Source organism: Astyanax mexicanus, chromosome 13 (genome assembly GCF_023375975.1).
Source record: "Astyanax mexicanus isolate ESR-SI-001 chromosome 13, AstMex3_surface, whole genome shotgun sequence".
Taxonomy (NCBI): domain Eukaryota; kingdom Metazoa; phylum Chordata; class Actinopteri; order Characiformes; family Acestrorhamphidae; genus Astyanax; species Astyanax mexicanus.
In genome coordinates, this window is record NC_064420.1 from 2031383 (window position 1) to 2050947 (window position 19565).

The 19565-nt window shown below is 39.9% G+C and overlaps 1 protein-coding gene and 1 long non-coding RNA gene across 12 annotated transcripts in view; both read left to right on the plus strand.

The window, feature by feature from the left end:
* hspg2 (heparan sulfate proteoglycan 2) overlaps positions 1–18335 on the plus strand; it is a 159934-nt gene extending 141599 nt beyond the window's left edge. For 7 of the 9 annotated variants that reach the window (XM_022677111.2, XM_049486521.1, XM_049486520.1 and 4 more), the window contains 15 exons: positions 438–547; positions 714–822; positions 1534–1632; positions 1724–1945; positions 2654–2898; positions 4326–4497; positions 5177–5299; positions 6517–6573; positions 10601–10676; positions 10771–10849; positions 13138–13218; positions 14197–14267; positions 14367–14450; positions 14693–14796; positions 15647–18335. In XM_022677111.2, coding sequence (XP_022532832.2) covers positions 438–547; positions 714–822; positions 1534–1632; positions 1724–1945; positions 2654–2898; positions 4326–4497; positions 5177–5299; positions 6517–6573; positions 10601–10676; positions 10771–10849; positions 13138–13218; positions 14197–14267; positions 14367–14450; positions 14693–14796; positions 15647–15819 — 1805 coding nt within the window. In that variant the 3' untranslated portion in view covers positions 15820–18335. The remainder of the gene's footprint in view (positions 1–437; positions 548–713; positions 823–1533; positions 1633–1723; positions 1946–2653; positions 2899–4325; positions 4498–5176; positions 5300–6516; positions 6574–10600; positions 10677–10770; positions 10850–13137; positions 13219–14196; positions 14268–14366; positions 14451–14692; positions 14797–15646) is intronic. The other 2 variants (XM_049462688.1, XM_049486523.1) reach the window with 2 other exon arrangements.
* LOC125780527 (uncharacterized) lies at positions 6582–8435 on the plus strand. Of its 3 annotated transcripts, none has more exons than XR_007423749.1 (2): positions 6582–7439; positions 7511–8435. It is a non-coding gene; the product is annotated as an uncharacterized LOC125780527 (long non-coding RNA). The 3 variants fall into 3 exon arrangements; XR_007423750.1 differs by having other exon boundaries at positions 7795–8435; XR_007423751.1 differs by having other exon boundaries at positions 6582–7368.
* Positions 18336–19565: the final 1230 nt, after the last annotated feature.

Genomic DNA, 19565 nt, shown 5'->3' on the forward strand with positions numbered 1-19565 from the left:
AATTCACACAAACATTTTTTGTATGTCAGTCTTCTACGTTTTTTATGTTTTCTTGTCAACAGAGCTCTTACAGGTTATAAACACACTTACTTCAGTGCAGCCTGTGCGAGCGCCCTATGCAGCTGCCTGTGTTTATACATCTGCGTTGATTCAATCGAGCGCTGTCTATTTGTGTAGCAAATGTAACCTGTGTTCGTATATCCATATATCTCTGTGTCGCTCTGCAGTTTAAACCACGAAGGCGGGACATGCACAGGCAGATCAGTCAACCAATCACAACTGCTGCTTTCAGCGTTGCACAACACGTAGTTACATTTCAGGCTACCGCGTAGGTTCGACACAGAAGTATAAAAGGGTCAGGCTGGAAAATAAGCATTTACATTAAAAAGTATGTATGAAAATAAGATTATTCTTGTTGTTTTTCCTACATCTTCCAGGTTGTATAAGTCAGCTGATCATCCAAAAGGAAGAGGTGATTTTTAAAGATCTGGACAGAAGCTCTACTGGTGTTACCAACTGCCCTACCTGCAGGGACCGGCCGTGTCAGGTTAGACCTAATTTAATCAGAAATACGTTTCTGAATGAGTATTTGTATGATTTTTTTCTAGTAGTGTTAAAATTATAAAGATTATACAGCTGATATTTGATCCTAAATGTTTAAATATTGTATCAGACGTGTTAATCTCTGGATTATGTGTTTTTTTTGGGTGTAGAACGGAGGAATGTGTCAGGACTCAGTGGCCAGTCTGTATAAGTGCAGCTGTCAGAGAGGATTCACTGGGAGCAACTGCCAGCACCATTCCTCCCAGCACTGCCATCCAGGTAAGGGTTTATGATGAATTTCTACTTTATAGGATGTAGAAGTAAATAAGGAACCCCAATTTATTGCAATAGAAAAAGATTATGGGCTCTATCAGACAAGTTGCGGAAGTCTACCGCATATCAGTAACAGCTCCCTGATGCCGCAAGTCAGATAAAATGGATGGGATGTGTTCAGGAGCATCATGCCTCCCATCAAAACTCATTTCGCCTCACACTACTCTAAAGTATATCCATGTCTGGTAAAAGTTAAAAACAATTAAGGTCTTCTTAATAGTGATTTTAGCATTGCCCATGGGGGACTAAATGATTGCAAAAGGCATGTTAAGGTGAGTTAATGTGACTCGAAGAGCTGTTGTAGGCGGCTATCCAAACTACAGCATGGTACATTTCTAGAGTATTGCTATCTTGGTGGCTGAAAACACAGGCGCACCACTGACTGATTAAAACCCTGACAACAGTCAACAGTTAGACATTCATTCAGACAATGTACAGCAGTGCACAAACCCAACTTAGAAAATAAAATAACATTGCTGTTCCCATAAATGACCTGCTTGAGCACCTTCACAGCTTGAACGAGCAGCTCAGTTTCCTCTGCTGGTAAGTGCAGAAGCACTGCGCCGTTAAAATAGCAATCCGTGCTGTGAGCATTTGATGGTCTCTTGAAGTAGTCTCCCATTGTACATTATGTGTATTTGTGTTTTCCTCCCGCAGAGGCTTGTGGTCCGGATGCCACCTGCATTAACAGACCCACCGGCACGGGCTACGACTGCCGATGCCACCTCGGCAAACATGGACACAAGTGTATGGACGGTAAGGAGCAGAGATTATATATAGTTGGTGCTCAGAATCTGCAGCAGATCTCACAGTGATTTCACTTCAAGCTTCTGCTCTACATTATCAGGTACACTGGTGACCACGCCTCTGTTCGATGGAGAGGACTCGTACATCGCGTATCCTCCTCTCACCAACATCCACAACGACCTGCGCATCGACATGGAGTTCAAACCCATGGACTCCGATGGCCTGATGTTCTTCAGCGGAGGGAAGAAGATGAAAGTGGAGGACTTTGTCGCGCTCTCTATGGTGGACGGTTATGTGGAGTTCCGCTACGAGCTCGGCACAGGTTAGAGTGCAGCTCCACTGTTAATCTGAATTACGGCTATTTCAGTATACAGCTCTGAGAAAAAATAATAAAATAATTATGAGTTTCTTGAGTTTACCAAATGAAAAAAAACTCTGAAAAAACTGAACTGCATTTTTGAATTTTTGCACCAGGAGTAAAGCAGCATAAAGTTATCCAAAAGCAGTGTGTAAGACTGGTGGAGGAGAACATGATGCCAAGATGCATGAAAAAAAAAAACTGTGATTAAAAACCAACCAGGGTTATTCCACCAAATATTGATTTCTGAACTCTGAATTTCTCATTTTCGGCAAATAAATGTTCTAAATGAGAATATTTTTATTTGTAATTTGGGAGAAATGTTGTCTGTAGTTTATATAGAATAAAACTACAATGTTCATTTTACTCAAACATAAACCTATAAATAGCAAAATCAGAGAAACTGATTCAGAAACTGGTGAAAGTGGTCTCTTATTTTTTCCAGAGCTGTATTATAATAGATTATTATCAATATTTATTATGATTATTAAGATTATGAATTATACTCAGTGTTTTTAACAGTCTGTTAAATTGATGAATTATGACAAGCTATCAGTGTGTTGGATTTAAGTTGTATTCAGCACCTTTATAAAAGTGTTAGTAGTGCATTATTATTGGTGTAAGTATCTCCTGCACGTTTATCACAGTTCCGTGTGTTATATCTGTCTTTAGGCCAGGCGGTTCTGCGCAGTCAGGAGCGCGTGACTCTGGGTCAGTGGCACCGCGTGGCTGCGGAGCGTATTAATAAGGATGGCTCGCTGAAGGTGAATCACGCCAAGGTGATCAGGATGTCGTCTCCTGGAAAAGCGCAGGGACTCAACATCCACACCCCCATGTACCTGGGAGGAGTTCCCAGCATGAACATCCTGCCCAAACCCGCTAATGTCAGCATGCTGTATGACGGCTGCATCGGAGAGGTCAGTACTTCTCAGACCATTACTACTACTAAGATCTCTGAAGGAGTTTTATTATGATATCTGACACTAATACTGCTAAAGTAAACTAGAAAATGAGGTACGGCTTCTATGGATCTCATTGTAGCAGTGATGTTAGGTACAGTATCTTCCACCTCAAGTTCTGTCTGATATTTTGGAGAGGTTTCTAGCCATCACAATATGGGAAAAGGCCTGTTTTACAATGCAAGGGCAAAATGGTTCCTTTTTTTCCCCATTTTCTGTACTGATAAATCAGGTCCAGGAAATGCACAGCACCTCGTAATTATTATGAAAGAGTGTCGATACCGGTGTTGTGCCGAATTCAGCACCCCCGCCAGGAAAAGCGGCACCTCTCGGAGCGTATTTTTAAGTTAAGTCAAAGCGCCTTTATCAGGAAGCAGAGAGGTGGTGCTTTTCATGGCGGGGGTGCAGATTTTGGCAGTACCATGTTGCCAAATATAACACTCCCTCTAGGAAAAGCACTCCCTCACAGGAGGGGCTGCAGGTGACATGAAAAATAATGACTATTTTTCATTATTGTATAAAAATCATTTTTGTGAATATATTTTTATTGTTTTTTTTTCTTTTTTCCAAAGAACAGGAACATATAGACACAAAAAATAAAACAAATAAAACATGAACAACCCAACACACTTTGCACACAGCCCTCCATCAAGAGTAAAATATCCATATCCATAGAATACATATAGCAGACATCCACATACATCCGCCTACATAAAAAAATTATATACAAGCACTCAAAGCAGCACCCCTACAAAATACTATGTAATACTAAGAAATTCACCCCACTCATTAGTTTATTTCAGGTTAACTTATCTTTTATGAAAGTAATAGCTAGCTTCTGACCAGTATCAGATTGTAGCTGCTTTAGCACGATATAATCTGGCAGTGGCCCTCTCCAGCACGAGAACATCAAGAAAAAATACAAGAATATAGGTTTTAAAATAATTTTCTCCTCCAAACAGAGTTTTTATATGGATTATATGGCTGCGCCTAGAACAGCATCTTGATTATCTTCCTTTTCTAAGTAAAGTTAAAGCCAAGAATACGTACGTGCATGCTCCTGAGAGGTGGTGCTTTTTCTGGCGGGGGTGCTGAATTCAGTACAACACCACTTCAACAAGCTTTGTTGATTGCTACTACCGCGTAGCATGCATGTGTAGCGAAGCCCAGACAGCAAATCAGCAGGTGACAAAAAAATCAAGCCTTGTTTGTCCTGGTTGCAACACATCGGCTGCATAAATTGAATATTTCCCAGCTGCCATGTTAAGCAGAAACCCAATGTTATTCACTGCACCTGTCAGGGGTTTTTAATTGGTTCAGTTATTTACTCCAGTGTTGGGTTTTTTTTTTGCTGTTTTTTTGTTGTTTTTTGATGCCAATCCCAGGTATCCATCAACGGCAAGAAGGTGGATCTATCCTACAGCTTCACAGAGAGCAAAACTATCAGTCAGTGTCTGGACGAGAGCCCCTGTGACCGCAGACCCTGCCAGAACGGCGGCAGATGCATGCCCAGCGCAGAGTACGAGTTCCAGTGTCTCTGCAGAGACGGATACGAGGGTGAGCCTTTTTTTAGCTGATGTCTGTTTTTTGGTCTGTTTTGGTTTAATGCAAAATTCTATAAATGACATTTATAGGATTTACAGCAAGTGTGCAATAATTCTTCAAGCTAAATTTGGGCACCCTTGTTGTTTTATTGATTTTATTTAGTTTTTTATTGGTTGAGAGGGGCTCGCTTGAGAAGGATTCTTATAACAGTGTGGTTGGACTTCCCTGCATCGACCATCACAGAATTTAAAGGGGCGCTCACACAGTTTGTCGCTGAATGAGTTTCATAATTGGGAATTGGGAAGCTCTTGTTATAGCTGAATGCAATCAAATCCTCACAACAATGCTCTTGTAGAATGGACAGTAGAGAGAGACAGTTACTCCAACAAAAGCAGGGTAAACTCTTTTTAAGACTCTTGATTTTTCGAAAGAAACAATGAATGAGCAGGTGTCTGAATATTTTTTGTTCATTTAATATAGTTGCATATCAAAGAAATGTAATATTTCATTTTCCAGCAGGACTTGGCACACTGCCCACTCTGTACCAAGAAGTACCAATTGGTCTTATATAATAAAATAATTTTCTGAGACACAGATTTTTGGGTTTTCATTGGCTGTAAGCTTCATAATCATCAACAATGAAAGTAATAAATGTGTGTGTGTGTGTGTGTGTGTGTGTGTGTGGTTGCAGGAGAGCGCTGTGAGGTGGTGAGGGACACATGCCAGGACTCCTCTCAGTGTCAGAACGGCGGGAACTGTGTGGACAGTCACTGCGTGTGTCCTGCAGGCTTTACGGGACTGTTCTGTGAGGAAGGTTGGTTCTGATCTGTTTCTCTATTTATTTACGGTTCTCAGCTGCGGTTCTGGACCTGGACTCACAGACCTGCAGCTTTACCACACCCTCCTGCTCCAACAGCTGGATCAGTGTGTTACAGCAGCTCACTGTGGGGCACCAGAGCTGCAGCTAAAGACGTTAACATGTTAGATATGCTTTAGTTATAAATACACTGCCTGTTTAAAATTGAAGTATTACCCGTTTGCATTAATTTAATATATGAAATATAACTTTTTTTTAGCATTTTTTCTTTGCAAAAGCTGCAAAATTGAGTTCCATTTCTCATGATTTATTACATACTGAGGTTTTTTACAGCAGTCAAAGGATTTTTAGTTGAGTCATAATACCTTATAATATACAATTTTACATTTTATATATATATAAAGATATGAAACAAAGAGCCAACTTAAAAATTATGAATTTCTTTGATTAAGCCTTCAAACCAAGCTGAACTGCTTGAATTCATTTTTGCACCAGGAGTAAAGCAGCATAAAGTTATCCAAAAGCAGTGTGTAAGACTGGTGGAGGAGAACATGATGCCAAGATGCATGAAAAAAAACTGTGATTAAAAACCAGGGTTATTCCACCAAATATTGATTATTTCTGAACTCTTAAAACTTTATGAATATGAATTTGTTTTATTTGTATTATTTGAGGTCTGAAAGCTCTGCATCTTTTTTGTTATTTCAGCCATTTCTCATTTTCTGTAAATAAATGCTCTAAATGAGAATATTTTTATTTGTAATTTGGGAGAAATGTTGTCTGTAGTTTATAGAATAAAACAACAATGTTCATTTTACTCAAACATAAACCTATAAATAGCAAAATCAGAGAAACTGATTCAGAAACTGAAGTGCTCTCTTCATTTTTTGACCATATATCAGATTTTGAGATCTGTTTCAGATGTCACCTGTACATGTATGTAAATATTTATAATAGCAAGTATCAAGACCTTTGCACAGTTCTGTATACCCAAAGAATTAGTATATATGGGTTTATAATTTATATTCTACAGCATGTTAACAGGCAGTGTATGTAAATACTGTTTATTTACTGTGTAAATGTTTATTTAATAGTGATTTTACTCCAAGGGCTGTTGAAACTGGTTCGGCTGAGGATGCAGCTTTTCCCCTCCGACCACACAAAAACACATAAACACATACAACACTCTCATTGGCTGTATCCCACACATACAGGACAGGAGGCGGTCCCCAGCGAGGCGCAGTGGAGTTTGGAGGGCAGCGGGGTTAATGGTACAGTATCCGTCCCGTCTGCCTGAGTCACCACTAACCAGGAGAACGCCTAACCCCCCCTCACCGAAAAAACACCAACCTCTATAAAAATAACCACAGCAAACAAATAAGTGTAAACAAATTACTCTGATCGAGCATAACATTATGACCACCTCCTTGTTTCTACATCTGTTATTTATTTTTTTCTGGCTCAACTGATCATTAAGACATTCTCTAATAATTACAGACTGTAGTTCTGTATCTGTTTCGCTGTATACTTTATTACTATCCTCCTTTAACCCTGTTCTTCTCTAATACTAAGTTCTGTGGATAGCGTCCTGTAGGCAGCATCCTGTAGGCAGCTTTTTGTGGCTAGCGTCCTGTGGACAGTGTTCTGTGGTCAGCTTTTTGTGGGCAGCGTCCTGTGGGTGGTGTTCTGTGGGCAGCTTTTTGTGGGTAGGGTAATGTGGGTGGTGTCCTGTAGGGCGGTGTCCTGTAGGCTGCATCCTGTGGGCAGCTTTTTGTGGGTAGGGTAATGTGGATGGTGTCCTGTGTGGCAGTGTCCTGTAGGCTGCATCCTGTGGGCAGCTTTTTGTGGGTAGGGTAATGTGGGTGGTGTCCTGTAGGGAGGTGTCCTGTAGGCTGCATCCTGTGGGCAGCTTTTTGTGGGTAGGGTAATGTGGGTGGTGTCCTGTAGGGAGGTGTCCTGTAGGCTGCATCCTGTGGGCAGCTTTTTGTGGGTAGGGTAATGTGGATGGTGTCCTGTGTGGCAGTGTCCTGTAGGCTGCATCCTGTGGGCAGCTTTTTGTGGGTAGGGTAATGTGGATGGTGTCCTGTGTGGCAGTGTCCTGTAGGCTGCATCCTGTGGGCAGCTTTTTGTGGGTAGGGTAATGTGGATGGTGTCCTGTGTGGCAGTGTCCTGTAGGCTGCATCCTGTGGGCAGCTTTTCGTGAGTAAGGTAATGTGGGTGGTGTCCTGTAGGGCGGTGTCCTGTAGGCTGCATCCTGTGGGCAGCTTTTTGTGGGTAGGGTAATGTGGGTGGTGTCCTGTAGGGCGGTGTCCTGTAGGCTGCATCCTGTGGGCAGCTTTTTGTGGGTAGGGTAATGTGGGTGGTGTCCTGTAGGGCGGTGTCCTGTAGGCTGCATCCTGTGGGCAGCTTTTTGTGGGTAGGGTAATGTGGATGGTGTCCTGTGTGGCAGTGTCCTGTAGGCTGCATCCTGTGGGCAGCTTTTCGTGAGTAAGGTAATGTGGGTGGTGTCCTGTAGGGCGGTGTCCTGTAGGCTGCATCCTGTGGGCAGCTTTTTGTGGGTAGGGTAATGTGGATGGTGTCCTGTAGGGCGGTGTCCTGTAGGCTGCATCCTGTGGGCAGCTTTTTGTGGGTAGGGTCCTGCAGGCAGGGTTCTGTGTGCAGCTTTTTGTGTGTAGCATCCTGTGGGCAGCGTTCCGTGGGCAGCGTCTTGTGGGTAGCATCCTGTAGGTAGCGTCTTGTGGGCGGCATCCTGTAGAAAGCTATTTGTGGATAACGTCCTGTGGGCGGCATCCTGTAGGCAGGGTGAAAATATGGAGGATAATAATACAGTATACAGAGAAACAGATACAAAACTACAGTCTGTAGTAAAATAGAACTACAATGTGCATAACAGGTGAAGAAACAATAAGGTGAACCTAATGAAATGCTTGATTAGTATATAAGGCACTATTATTTACTGATTACCTTTATTTACTGAAATCTCCTTATCAGTTGTTGGTAGTTTTGGAGAGCAACGTTAAGCAGCTGTTACGCATTTCCTCCTAATTCTGCATTATGACCAGCGCATGTGTTTTGGAAGTGCGTGACGTCTGCCTGACTTTGGCTCAGAAACTGCGGGTAAAAATACTGAGGGAACAGTTTGCCGACCCCTTAAAAAAAGAAGTGCGCCCATAAAAAAAGAGAAAAATAGAAAAACAACGACCTTCATCTGCTCTTATCTCTTACGAGATATATGTAAAGACTTGAATTCCACCTTAAAGGATTCTGCTTGCATCTACATACTGAAGGATTCTTCATTTGCATCACCTCAAGCATCACTTTTTAAGTCTCACACTCATCTTTTTTTATGACAGTATGACTCTTTTCTATGTTTCTCGACCTGCTTCACTGTAAAACCAGGCAGGTGGGCAAAGACGAGGCATTAGATATCAGTTACGTAAAGGAAAAAAAAAACTCAAAGCACATAATCTTCTTCTACTTCTTCTTCTGTTTTGTACTGTTGATTTAAAAAATATATACTTAAAAAGAAATTATAGAATGTATTTAAGCATATAAATTATTTTTAACATAGAATGTATTTCCTACATAGGAGTATTTTTAGGATGTTTTCTGATAAATATATATATATAGTGTGTGTTTGTGTCTATGGTTGTGGTTTTACAAGCCTATTTACCAGCCTGTTATTTTGCCTTAAAATTAAACATCCTGATTGGTTGTCCTTCTATAGGTAACTTGTGAAAAGAGCTATGCACTGATTGGCTGGTTCACTTCATGAAAGCAGAACCTTGTAGCATAGCATAGCATAATATAGCTTTAACAAGAACGCTACAGTTATCTTCTGTATTTAAGTCTGATATTATAAGGTACTTTATGAAACAGATGCAGTGGACGGAGATTAGACTGAAATGCACTGGATTAATAATTTAAATATGAGCCCTGGGTGCACCGAACAGGTGATGAGCACAAGATCAAAGTTATGGTGAAAAGTGAAAAGCATGTAAGGAGTGATGTGGGTATGAATAAGCACTGAACTGCCTGGGATACCCATTCTTTGAGCAGCTTGTTGGGAGAACTGGGAGAATGAATGAATGTGTGTGTGTGTGTTTGTGTGTGTTTGTGTGAGAATGCCTGTTCTTGGTTACAGTCGTCTGTTATTTTAATGTCAGTTCTGTTCATTTACAGCACCAAATCAGAAACGGCTTCAACAGTATGGAAATTGCACAGTATAAATGTGTTGGAGGTCTGAAGTGCAGGACTGGGTGTATATTAATAAAAGAAAAAACGTTAAGCAGATGTTCGATAGTCTGTTGATATTTTGATTAAAACGTAGGCACTCTAACTTCCCTAAGACTCGTCCCCCTATAAGACTTTGTCATGGATGCTTCTTTGGGGATGCTGCATCAGCTGCAGATCAGAAAGAGGCGGAGTCTGACTTCACATGTATCGGAGGAGGCGTGTGCTATATTTATCCTCCTGGTGTGTTGGTGCTTTAGTAGTAATAGTAGTAATAATAATCCTAATGGGTGGATTGGGTAATTGGCCGTGTAAATTTTGTAGAAAATTGGATATAAATTAGAAATAAAATTTAAAACAATGTATTTATACTGATGAGGCCAGGTGCACTTAATCTGGTGCAATAATCTGGTGAAGGACCTCCTGGTGGTGCCATATGCAGTATCATGCAGTGATCGTGTGAGAGTCAGTGTGTGGTGCATCCTGGGTAGCGTAGTCCGGAGAGTGGAGGTCTCAGGCAGTGCCGCAAAAAGGCGGTATGCTGCCTATGCGACGCATTGGGGCGCTGCACCAGAGGGGGCGTCAAATCAAAGCCCCAAATAAATGAATGACAGGACGCTGACGATTTTAAAACATATCTCTCACCAACACCAGCAATTAGATAAAATCCAGAGTAAATGTAAGAAACACTGCGTCTTTTTCATCTGCATTTTTCTTATTGTCCCAACCTTTTCTGATTTGGTGATGTATGTGTTGAAAACAATCTTATGTTTTTCTGTTTGTTTCCTTTTCTTGCCAATTAATTCCATAATGACAAATTAAAGCGACTCAGTGCTTTTATTAACCATACGGATCACTGGACATGCCTTCGTCTCGACCTTCGTCTCGACCTTCGTCTTCTGCTCTCTTTCTTCTTCCTTTTATTAACCTTAATGACCTACAGGTCATTCTGTTGGGATCCACAGGGTGGCAGCAGCAGGGTGGCAGCAGCAGGGTATAACAGCAGCAGGTTGATCTGGGTGGTCGTCAGCACTGTATAAACTAAATTTTGTGCTTCTGTCACAGATTCCCCGATCCAGTACTCGGCGTATTTCCACGATGACGGATATCTCGCCCTTCCCAAGCCCATGTTCCCGCGTAGGTGAGTTTCCCCCGTGCCTGAAGCACCATTTATTTACTGAACACTCTGGTGATTTTCCTTTTAAATGCTAAAATCCGCGTGTGTTTGGTTTCAGTGCTGCTGACTCTCCTGAGACCATTGAGCTGGAGATAAACACGGCCTCTTCAGACGGCCTCATTCTGTGGCAGGGAGTGGTAGGTCCTGAGACAGAGGCGTCTCTGTTCACACACACTGCAACACCGCACACATGCACTTACATACATACAGTATATAGCATTATAGCAGAAATATCTGGACACAACTGCTTCTTTTACAGAAATAACATTTGAATGTATTATAAAAACAATTTATTGTTTATATAATTTATATATATATATATATATATATATATATATATATATATATATATATATATATATATATATACCTACAGCCATGGCTGGGTATTGAAATTCGATAACAAAAAGGCACCGACTGAAATGTCCCAAAACTACCGAGTACCGAAAGGTCTAAACAGAATTATTGCAGATTTTCAATACTTCGCATGGCACACAATTAATGCTGCTGTTTTTGTGCCTAAAGTGAAAACAAAACCACTTGATTTTAGCTGACTCCTCCCTCAGCTCAAATTTGAAAAAGTCTAAAAGAAATGGGAGGATTAGTTTGGGAGAGGCACTGGGTGATGTATGGGTTTAGAGGCTAAAATAAGCCTTTTAATTAAATGTTGACGTTGTGTGAAAATAATGATACATTTTAGTATTTTGCTACAATTTACAAAACGATGCACAGCCCTACCTACAGCACTATCCAAAAAAAACACTATCATATCAAAAATGAGATGCTATATAATGAGTTTACAGAGCATTAAAAGGGCAGGGGAGGAGTTACTACCACACCCTAACCTCACACTGACCTCACAATGACCTCACAATGACCTCAAACACCCTTTAATATATGTTCCCTCACTGATCTTTCTGTTTTCTCATGTTTCTTCAGTCTGAAACACGTTTTCACTGTTTTGCTCGTTCCTCTCTTTAACTTTAACTGTATAACTGCACCTGAATGATTTATAACCAAGTTAATAAAGATCTAATTCATCACACAGCTCACTATCAGAGGTCCTGAATTCACCTTTAAAGTGACAGTCTGGTGACAGTCTGGTGACACGGCTACAACCCCAAATCAGAAACAGTGTGGGAACAGTGTGAAAAATGCAAGTTTTTGTAAAAAAAAAAAAAAAAAAAACACAAAAAAAAAGAAAAAAGCTTTTTATTGTTTAGAGTTAAATTTACTTTGGCTTTTATTTCACTGCAGATCATATGAACCTGGGAAGATATTTGATATGTTTTGTCTGGTCCTTATTTTGTTGGATTCAGATTTTAGTGGTGTAAATTACAAGATGTGGACAAATGGGGAAAAAAAATAAAAATACTGCACCGTGATCTAACCGTTACATTGGTATACTGTCTGCAATCAAATAAAGGCCTTCTTAAAAGTCATTTTTTTATTTGCATTTTCCATTCTTCCTTAATTGTTCTGATTTGAGATTGTAATTTACACTTATTTAACTCTTGTTCTGATTGCAGTTGATCAACCAAGGCATGTTAGAAAGTTTTCCGCTGGAGCTATAAAGCTAATGCAGCTAGTCTTAATAATAAAAGCTTAATTCTTCAAACATTTGCAGGCATGCACTTTACACAATGCTAACTGGAGTACATAAACCTCTATAACCGTATTTTTTGGACTATAGAATGCACTGGAAGTAAGCAAGGGTGTTGCCATGTTTCCGTTGTAATAGGAAATCTATTAGAAACAAAACTGTAATTGTTAAAAAAAAAAAAAAAAATCCTTTTAAAGTCAAACGAGCGCTGAATCTTAATATATACAGATTTGCATCTTGAAAACTGTTTATTTGGGTGCTTCCGTTTATTTACAGTAAGCTTAGATTTCCTATATTTTGTCTAAAGGTGAGTTTTCTGTGAAGTTACTCCAGCACTAAGGCTGGGTGCAGCAGCATTAGCATTAGCTGCTAACCGCAGCGCTAGCAGGATGTAAATAGCACCCGATACCGCTAGACTGAGGAAACCTGAGTTTTCCGGTAACCCAGGGTGCTATAAGCTAGCGGTTCATCCCACGTAGCTCTAGGTTTTAACACCTTTGAATGGCAAAAGAAGTAGTGATGCGGTTATCAGCTAATGATAATACTGCTCCAGCCTTAGTGCTGGAGAAACTTCTCTGAAAACTCACCCTTATAATGCTGTACTTCAGCAGTGTGGCTTTACTGCTCCTTAATACCTGACGTTAGCCTCATAGCTCCAGTGCAACTTTTTAGGCTCCAAGCATTCCTTGGTTGATGAACTCCGCTTCCATACTGTCACTTTAAAAAAGAACGATCTGCTGCGAGAGAGAATGCATCCATCGCATGTTGCCCGGTTTCCTCTGCCTGACTAAACCCCCCCCCCCCCCCCCCCATCCTTCTCAGGAGCCTGCAGCCGCCCTGAGCCTCCGCAAGCTGCATGCTAGCAAAAAGGTGGCAGCTCTCCGCAAGCAGTCACGCTCTCAAGTATGTTTACCCTGGATGTTCTGATGGCTGAATAACTGAATGTTTGTTTCTGCTTTACTAAAGGGAATAGTTGAGACAAGAGAATTTACTTACATTTTTATTATTTTTAGGATTGCATTTATCATCAAAAGTAATTGCACTAAATTATTACCATGTGTTTATACTGTAATGAGCACAAGAAAGGTTATAGGCTCTATTTTACACCATGCACAAGGTGTGTGGCGATACTCACTGCTATCTTACACCCCACTTGCATTGTTAAAATAGCAATGGGCAACTCCTTAGGTGTTTTTATCTTGTCTGTGAAAAACACAGGTGCACCACTGACTGATTTAAACCCAGACAACAGTCAGACGTCCATTCCTATTTTAGCTACACAGGTGCACCGTGCAAAGGTGTCATATTATGTGAAAAAGTGAAAAATAAAACACAGAAATTGTAGTTTTTGCAGTTAGTCACTTATTTCTCACATTTCCTTAATAAAGCCTATTAAGCCTATTAAGTAATTTAACTATTTAACCACTGTCAAATGTTCCTACAAAAATTGATCTCCGCATTCTCATCCTGTGGTCGTGGAAAAGATGTTGATCTGCTTAAGAAGGGTCAAATGATTAGCATGCTTCAAGCAGAAAAAAAAACATCTGAGGTGATCGTAGCTAAAACTACTCAAATCTTCCAAGAAGAATTGTGGTCGTAAAATAAAAAAATAATAATAATGACAGGGATTGTCAAATTAAGTGAATAAGTGAAATCCAATGGTACAATAACAGCACTAGATCTCAGGGATATGATGTTTAATAGTGAAAGTAAGAGCATTTCCATCCAACACTATAGCGTAAAGTGTGTTTTGTTGTGTTTTAAGCTATTTAAGACTATATTAGCATGTGCTATATTAGCATGTGCTATATTAGCATGTCGAGGGCACACCTGAGAGTGTGAGATAGAAGGTTTCACTGTTTGCTGTAACTGGGATTTCAGGAACAGGGAGATCAGGGAAAAGGGAAGGACTTCATCAGCCTGGGACTACAGGATGGACACCTGCTCTTCAGGTATGTCTGAATGATTTAAAACCCCTGAATTTTAAGTCATAAACCATGTGACTGTTTCTACTGAATATATATTTGTTATGTCTCATTTTTCCCCCATAGTTATCAGCTGGGCAGCGGGGAGGCGAAGATCCTCTCCAGAGAGCGCATCAATGACGGACAGTGGCACAAAATCACTGCAGTCAGGTACTACCTGAGCGCAGACACAAATTATACACACTGTGTAACTCTGCAGGTTTAAGATATATATTTTAGAATATATATTTAATGTATATCTAATTTCTTGAGTCACCAATTTTATTTATGCTTTTGTGTAGCGTATACACTTTTAATATACAATACACAGTGTGTTGTTTATAATTCATAGAGTAATTAAATGAATATGTGTGTGTGTGTGTGTGTGTGTGTGTGTGTGTGTGTGTGAGCAGGACAGGTAAACTGGGCTATATCCAGGTGGATAATGGCACAGCTCGGCGTGGACAGTCACAAGGCAAGAGCATCATGGTGAACACCAAAGGCAACATATATTTGGGTATGTACTGCTTTAAATATAAATATTTAACTGCTATTACTCCTCTTATTTTACAGATAGTACTGCAGTTATATCTTTGTATTATGATGGTGGCTATTGTGGCTAATCCAGTATAACTTTAACTGTGTAACTCTACTCTAAACTCTAAAACTCAACTCTAAAAACTCAAATATCAGTGTCTCAGAAAATTAGAATATTATATAAGACCAATTGGTACTTTTGGCAATGTGGGCAGTGTGCCAAGTCCTGCTGGAAAATGAAATCCACATCTCTAAACATCCAGCAGTTTGGACTGTGTGTCTCTCCACTCTTCCTCCAGACTCTGATCTTTTAATTTACTTTAAATGAAATGTAAAATTTACTGATGATCAGGTTTACTGATGGTTTGCAGAGTCATGTCTGTCATCTGCTGCTGTTGATCCACTGTGTTTTATTATCAAGTCCAAAAAAGTCAGTGCAGTTTTGTTTTCCCACAAAATCTTACAGCACTTCATGCTTCTTTCCTCTGCTGCTGACAACAACTTTTACTTTTTTTAATGGAGATGAGGATTTCATTTTCCAGCAGGACTTGGCACACTGCCCACAATGCAGTGTACAAAAATACCGACTGGTCTTATATAATATTCTAATTTTCTGAGACACTGATTTTTGGGTTTTCATTGGCTGTAAGCTTCATAATCATCAACAATAAAAGAAATAAAGGTTTAATAATCACTCTGTGTTTAATACATATATATATATTATATGAGTTTTACATTTTGAACTGAATTACTGAAATAATGTAACTTTTCAATTATATTCTGTGTGTGTGTGTGTGTGTGTGTGTGTGTGTGTGTGTGTGTGTGTGCAGGAGGAGCTCCGGACATGTCAGTGTTGACTGGAGGGAAGTTCTCCTCGGGGATCACGGGCTGTGTGAAGAACCTGTCGCTGATGAACTCCCGGCCGGAGGATCAGCCGCCGCGGCCCATCGACCTGCAGGTCCACGCCGAGGGGGGCGTCAACGTGCAGCGCTGCCAATCATAATCCAGAACACTGCACCACCAATCAGAGACTGAGCTCACACACACACACACCTTATACACACAACTTACACGCCGTGAAAGAGACGCTGGTCTCTGAGGAATATCGGACTACAGACGGTTTTAAAGCTTTGTTTTAACGAACACACACACACACACACACTTATACACACACACACACACACACACTCTCTCTCGCTCACTGACGCATTTTCTTGGTGCCTTGCTGCTGCCAAATATCCACACACACACACACACACACACATATACACAGATACTAATGCGAAAAAGATTCTTTCACTCTGTGTTGCATTAAAACCAAAAAACAAGAAAACCAAGAAAAAACAAACAAACAAACAAACAAACAAATACTCTTCATTAACACGTCTTCACTTTCTCAGTGTTGTTTTCTCAATGAAGGACGATTAACACGGGATGTCCAGTTCAGTTTACATAGTCCTGCAGTAGCTTTCGATGTTGTTTTTTTAGCCATTAAAAAAAAAAGGATGAAAAAATATATATATGAAAAAAAAAATCTTCAGCGATGGGTCAGATCCTATGGAGTCGGAGGCGTTTTTACAGCACTGAATTTTTATTTATATACATATGAATATATGAATCTATATATTATATATTTGTCGGGGGTGGGGCCGGAAATGAACCATTAGCTTTCTCCTCTTGTTCTTTTTTTTCTTTTTTTTTGTTTTATTTTTTGCTTTCTTAGAGTCAACACTAGGTCCTTAATAATTAAGATTAATGTGTGTCTGAGGCTTTGTGGCTTTGTGGGCCGAGCTGTGTTAATACTTGAAGACTCTGCAGCCCTCTTCTTCTTCTTCTTTTCCTTCTTCTTCTTCTGTTTATTTTTTCCTCTCTGTCTCTGTGGGGAGGGGGAGGAGGGATCAGTGGGGACGAGCGTGCATGAAAACACAGGGTCAGGGGTTTGTTTTCACTGGGAAAAGGTCCTAGCACCATCGTGGAGGCATCACGGACGTAGATGTACATGTTACAGACCTACGTAGCTAATAATATCATGGTAGGGATGGCATAAAGTTATCCAAAAGCAGTGTGTAAAACTGGTGGAGGAGAACAAGATGCCAAGATGCATGAAAAAAACTGTGATTAAAAATCAGGATTATTCCACCAAATATTGATTATTTCTGAACTCTTAAAACTTTATGAATATGAACATGTTTTCTTTGCATTATTTGAGGTCTGAAAGCTCTGCATCTTTTTTGTTATTACAGTCATTTCTCATTTTCTGCAAATAAATGCTCTAAATTACAATATTTTTATTTTTGGATATATCTGTGAATCAGCTCACAGATGCAGGCTTGTGCTGATCCACATCACCCTAGGAGTGATGAGGGGAAAGAAAAGAGCGCCATCTACTGTACTACTGTACCCACCCAGAGAGAGAGCAAGACCAGCTGTGCTCTCTCAGGGCTCTGCCAGCTGATGGCAAGCTGCATGACCGGGATTCGAACCAGCGATTAAATATTATTTTATATCTTAAGCAAGATTACTTTATTTCCATTTTTTTTTTTTTACACATTTCACTTACACACGCTTTCTCTGTTCATTTATATGGTATGAATTTGTTTGAGATAGATAGATAGAATATCTGATTCCTGTCATGTATCTCTGTCTGCTATCTGGGTCTGTAATAAAATGTACATCTGGGTCTGTAAAAAGACACATCTCAGGTGAAGAGAACAGCGAACAAACAGAAGCCAATTAAAAGCCGAGACGAGAAACAAGAAGACTTTGGGAGACTTTTTTATACGCAGTTTATGTTTGGAAAGTTTGGAGAAAGATCATAACCCTTCTGTGCATGCTATCCTCTTTGTGTCTGGTGTATAAAAATAAATAACAGAGATAAACTATGGTGCTAAATTCAGACATGATGGACAAAACCACACTACAAGCACATCCTCACCTGTTCTGTCTTCTGCCAGAAACCTTTCTTTCCCTAAGAGTGTCTCTCACGTCACAAGTGTGTTTTGTAAAGTAGCCATTTTCACATCTTTGCAATAAAACTACTTTTTGTGCTTTTTGTCGACCCACAGCTGAAGAGCTGAATCAGTGTTTTCTTCCCGGGAGCCGTGCGGGAGCTTTATATCTGAGTTTGGACTGCAATGTTTTAGTGTAAATAGTTCCTAACAGTTCAGTTTAGTGATATCGCTCATTTTCTCACATCCAGAATCGAAATTCATTGATTATCAGTAGATTATCTATGATGTATATCTCTGATTATCTCTGTCTCAGATAAAGTGTTGATGATAGACGTTTATCAGATCTCTTCTGAAGGGCTTATTTCTTACATGTCTAACATTTTAGAACGCTTACTTATTTTTTATGTTTACTGCTGACCGTTTCTGTATGTTTGCTGTTTGTGCCAAGAAAGTTGTCTTTTTGTTTTTTTATTTTCTTTTTCTTTTAGTTTTTCTTTTCGTTTTAATCCTGCAGGAGTCGTAAACTCTTGGACCCACCTCAGAATAAAACTGAATGATGTCTGTTTGATGTCTGTATGCCTGAGTATCTGTTTGTCCAGCCTTGTCCAGATCCAGAGTGTCCATCTGTGCTTTAGTTTAGGTCTGTGGATGTTCGTCTGTCTGTGTCAGCGGTTTTTAACCTTTTTTAAAGGTGTGAAATGTATTCACGTTCATTACTCTGTAATTAGAATTATAGATACTAGGGTTAAAATAGCTCGGTAAAAATTTTAACATCTTAAATAACTCAAGCTTTTTACTCTTGAAGTAAAAGTTCTTACAGTACTGGTTTCAAAACAGTATAATGTATAAAAGTAAAAGTAATATAAGGGGAAAGAAAAAAGCTTGGGCCGTTCAACAGGGTCCTATAGTGCACTACCTCACATTGATAAGTTTGGGGTGCACTAGGCTCGCTGTTTAAGCTGCATATATGCCCATATCTTAGATTCTGTTGTTTCTGTACACGTTTAAATTGTTTTAAAAGAAATCTATTATTTTGGAAGGTTTTTTTCCCGACAGACTTTGGGATCCCTCTTTCTGGACTGAGCTCTTTCTGAAGCAACAGCTCTATCTGCTGGCGGAAAAGTCCTAAAACATGTCGCTTTATAAACTTTATAAACAGATGCTGTACATCACACGCCATATTCTGACACACAAAATTTACAAAAAGGCTTCTTTTTGTTTAGCTGTCTTGCTGTGATATAGTTCACATGGTGGTTGGTTTTAATAAGCTGCAAGCAAAAATTCTGAGGACATAAACTTGTAGACTGAGGACATCACCATAATTGGATTACCGAGTGCACTGGTGGGCAACAGAGTAGAGTAGTGGACTACTGAGTGGACTACAGATTAGACTATTGGACCACCGATTGGACCAATGGACTACAGACTAGACTACCAAGTAGAGTAGTGGGCTACCGAGTGTACTAGTGGACTACTGAGTAGAGTAGTGGACTACTGAGTGGACTACAGATTGAAACTATTGGACTAGTGGACTACAGACTACACTACCAAGGAAAATAATGGACTACCGAGTAGAGTAGTGAACTTATACACTAACTAGTAGAATAGTGGACTATCGAGTGGACTAGTGAACTACTGAGTCGACCAGTAGGATGTTTATTCTACCCATTAAATCATTTTCTTGCATTAAAATTTGACAGCTTCCCCTCTTTTTTGTCATTGAACTGTGATAAAAATAATAATAATTTTCATTTTGAGTTTTTGATTGGTTAATTATGTATATTTGGAGATGTTACAA